At 36.9% G+C, this 2,569-nt stretch overlaps 1 protein-coding gene across 1 annotated transcript; it reads right to left on the minus strand.

The window, feature by feature from the left end:
• Positions 1–645: 645 nt before the first annotated feature.
• On the minus strand, positions 646–1,569 carry LOC148509335 (olfactory receptor 5V1-like). The gene has a single exon (XM_088443459.1). It carries the CDS (start codon positions 1,567–1,569, stop codon positions 646–648), a length of 924 nt encoding a protein of 307 aa, XP_088299585.1.
• Positions 1,570–2,569: the final 1,000 nt, after the last annotated feature.

Genomic DNA, 2,569 nt, shown 5'->3' on the forward strand with positions numbered 1-2,569 from the left:
TAGCAGCCTGCACATATCAGTGAGATATGTGAAGGCTGCTTGTGTGTTGTACCTGTAAAAAAACTTGTTAAATGTTTAAAAAAAAATGATGTAGGGTTCCCACCTTAAAAGCATAGCCAGTGCTGGTCCCAAAAATTATGGAAAACAAAATGAGTAGGGGTCCCCCGTAATTTAGGAATCAGCACCTGGCTGCAGGGCCGCTGCTGGTTTTAAATATAGGGGGAAATAATTGTGTCCCCCTATATTTAAAACCAGCATCGGACCAAAACCGACCAGGGTGTAATGCCACAGCCAGGAGAACCTATTACTGGGTCTCCATGGCCAAAGCAATCTCACCCCAAGTCGGTCAGCCCAAGCCAGGGATCTCAGGGGAGGTGGGGACCCCCCAAAAAAGGGATCCCCCATCTCCCAAAATCCCAGGCTTGGTCTGAATCTCCGGGCTCTTCCCCACACCCCTGGGCTGTGGGTACGGGGGTAATAAAGTGTTAAATACTAGTAAATTATTGTATTTTACAGTAGAACTACAGGTGCTAGCATGCCTGCCCTTTGGCAAGTTTTCCCCCTCTATATTTAAAACCAGCACTGGCCCTGCAGCCTAAACTCACTCGAGATTGCAATCTTGACCAAACTCAAATCTTCGTAAATTTACCCCAGAGTGTTTATGGCTTTTAAGACTTCTTTATTTCTTAAACTGTACACAAGTGGGTTTAACATTGGAATGACGGCAATATACAACATAGAGAGCAATTTATCCTGTTCCTGGGAGAGTTCAGATTTTGGTTTCATATTAAGAATAAGAGATGTCAAACAAAATAATAAAACAACTGTGAGATGAGAGGAGCAGTTGGAGAAGACCTTAAGTCTCCCTGAAGATGAATGGATCTTCACAATCGTAGCTATGATGTACATATAAGATGTGAGAATTAATACAAAGGAGAAGAATCCCAAAACAATGCCATCCACAGTTATTAGAATCCCAATGTTAGTGCTGTCACTGGCAGCAAGTTTAAGAATTGATTTCATATGACAGAAGAAATGGTTGATTTCATGAGAATTGGCGAATGATAGCTTAGAGATTAGCAAAGGGTACATCAGTGCGTTAAAGGTGCCAAGCTGACAGGAGAATATCATCAATGTTAAGCATGTCTTTTTGTTCATTATAAGAATATAGTGCAAGGGCATGCAAATGGCAACATATCGGTCATAAGCCATAGAAGTCAGTAAGAAAAATTCTGTTCCAATGCAAAAAACATATAAAAATATTTGCACAAAACATCCCAAGAAAGATATATTAATGTTGCCGGTGATAGTAATTATCAGTAGCTTTGGCAAGATGGCTGTGACATATACAATGTCCAGGACTGTAAGGTTACAGAGAAAAAAGTACATAGGTGTGTGCAGCTTGGGTGTCACACACACAATCACAGTAACAAGCACATTTCCAAGTATACAAAGCAAATATATCAAGAGGATGACAGTAAATATCATGAATTTAAATTGTGGATATCTGGTAAATGCCAACAGATGGAAGTTACCTGGTATTGTGTTGTTCTGGATGTTTTCATTCATTCTTTACTGAAAAAGCAGAACTGAAAAATGTTTACCATGGAAAAAACATCCAAATAATATTATTATTATTATTATTATTATTATTATTATTATTATTATTATTATTATTATTATTTACAGAGGTGGTAATTGGGTAGAGTAGCATTGAGAGGTTAAGTGGAATGTTCAGAAATTTGATAAGATGCCTGAAAGTTTTGAGGAAATACTTTATGGTTTGGAGGCTTTAGCGAGGGCATTCCATAGAGTAGGTGCAGCCTGGAAAAAGATCTGTTTCACATAAGACAATGGGGCATATTTACTAAAGTGTCGCTTTTTAGAAGTGGAGTTTTTGCCCATAGCAACCAATCAGAGTCTAGCTATTATCTTTTAGAAGGTGCTAGATAAATATTAAGTACTGTAGAATGTAATTGGTTGGGCAACATCTCAACTTCTAAAAACCTGCACTTTAGTAAATATACTCAAATGAATCTACTAGTGATCTTGTGTGTATCTTTGCTATATTAGTTTTTAAGGTTTGTTGTAGAATCTGTAATGGGTCAGTATTACTAATTTTTATATCCTAGTGTGCTAAAAGTAATCATGCAATGAATAGTGAGATATGGTGATGTCTGTTTGTTACTGCATCTATCTATCTATCTATCTATCTATCTATCTATCTATCTATCTATCTATCTATCTATCTATCTATCTATCATCTCATATATATCCTGTATATCCTTAATGAAAGTGCTTCATAATAATGATTTATATTTCTAATTATATATAACAGCATATTACAACATACTGTATATGTGGAGACAGCAGGGTGCTAAACACATTGAAAATAAATATAGATAAAAATACTTCCAGCGTTGAATGCACCCAAATGATGCGAACCTCCACTAAAGGGGCTAGAACAGTGTGATTGCAGCATAGACTGCAAACAAACTCTGTGTCAATTTGTAACAATCACAACTTTATAAATAAAAAAACTGTCTGCGCATCCACTGATACTTAACCC

This window comes from Taudactylus pleione, unplaced genomic scaffold (genome assembly GCF_031769625.1).
Source record: "Taudactylus pleione unplaced genomic scaffold, aTauple2 ptg000329l, whole genome shotgun sequence".
Lineage (NCBI taxonomy): Eukaryota > Metazoa > Chordata > Amphibia > Anura > Myobatrachidae > Taudactylus > Taudactylus pleione.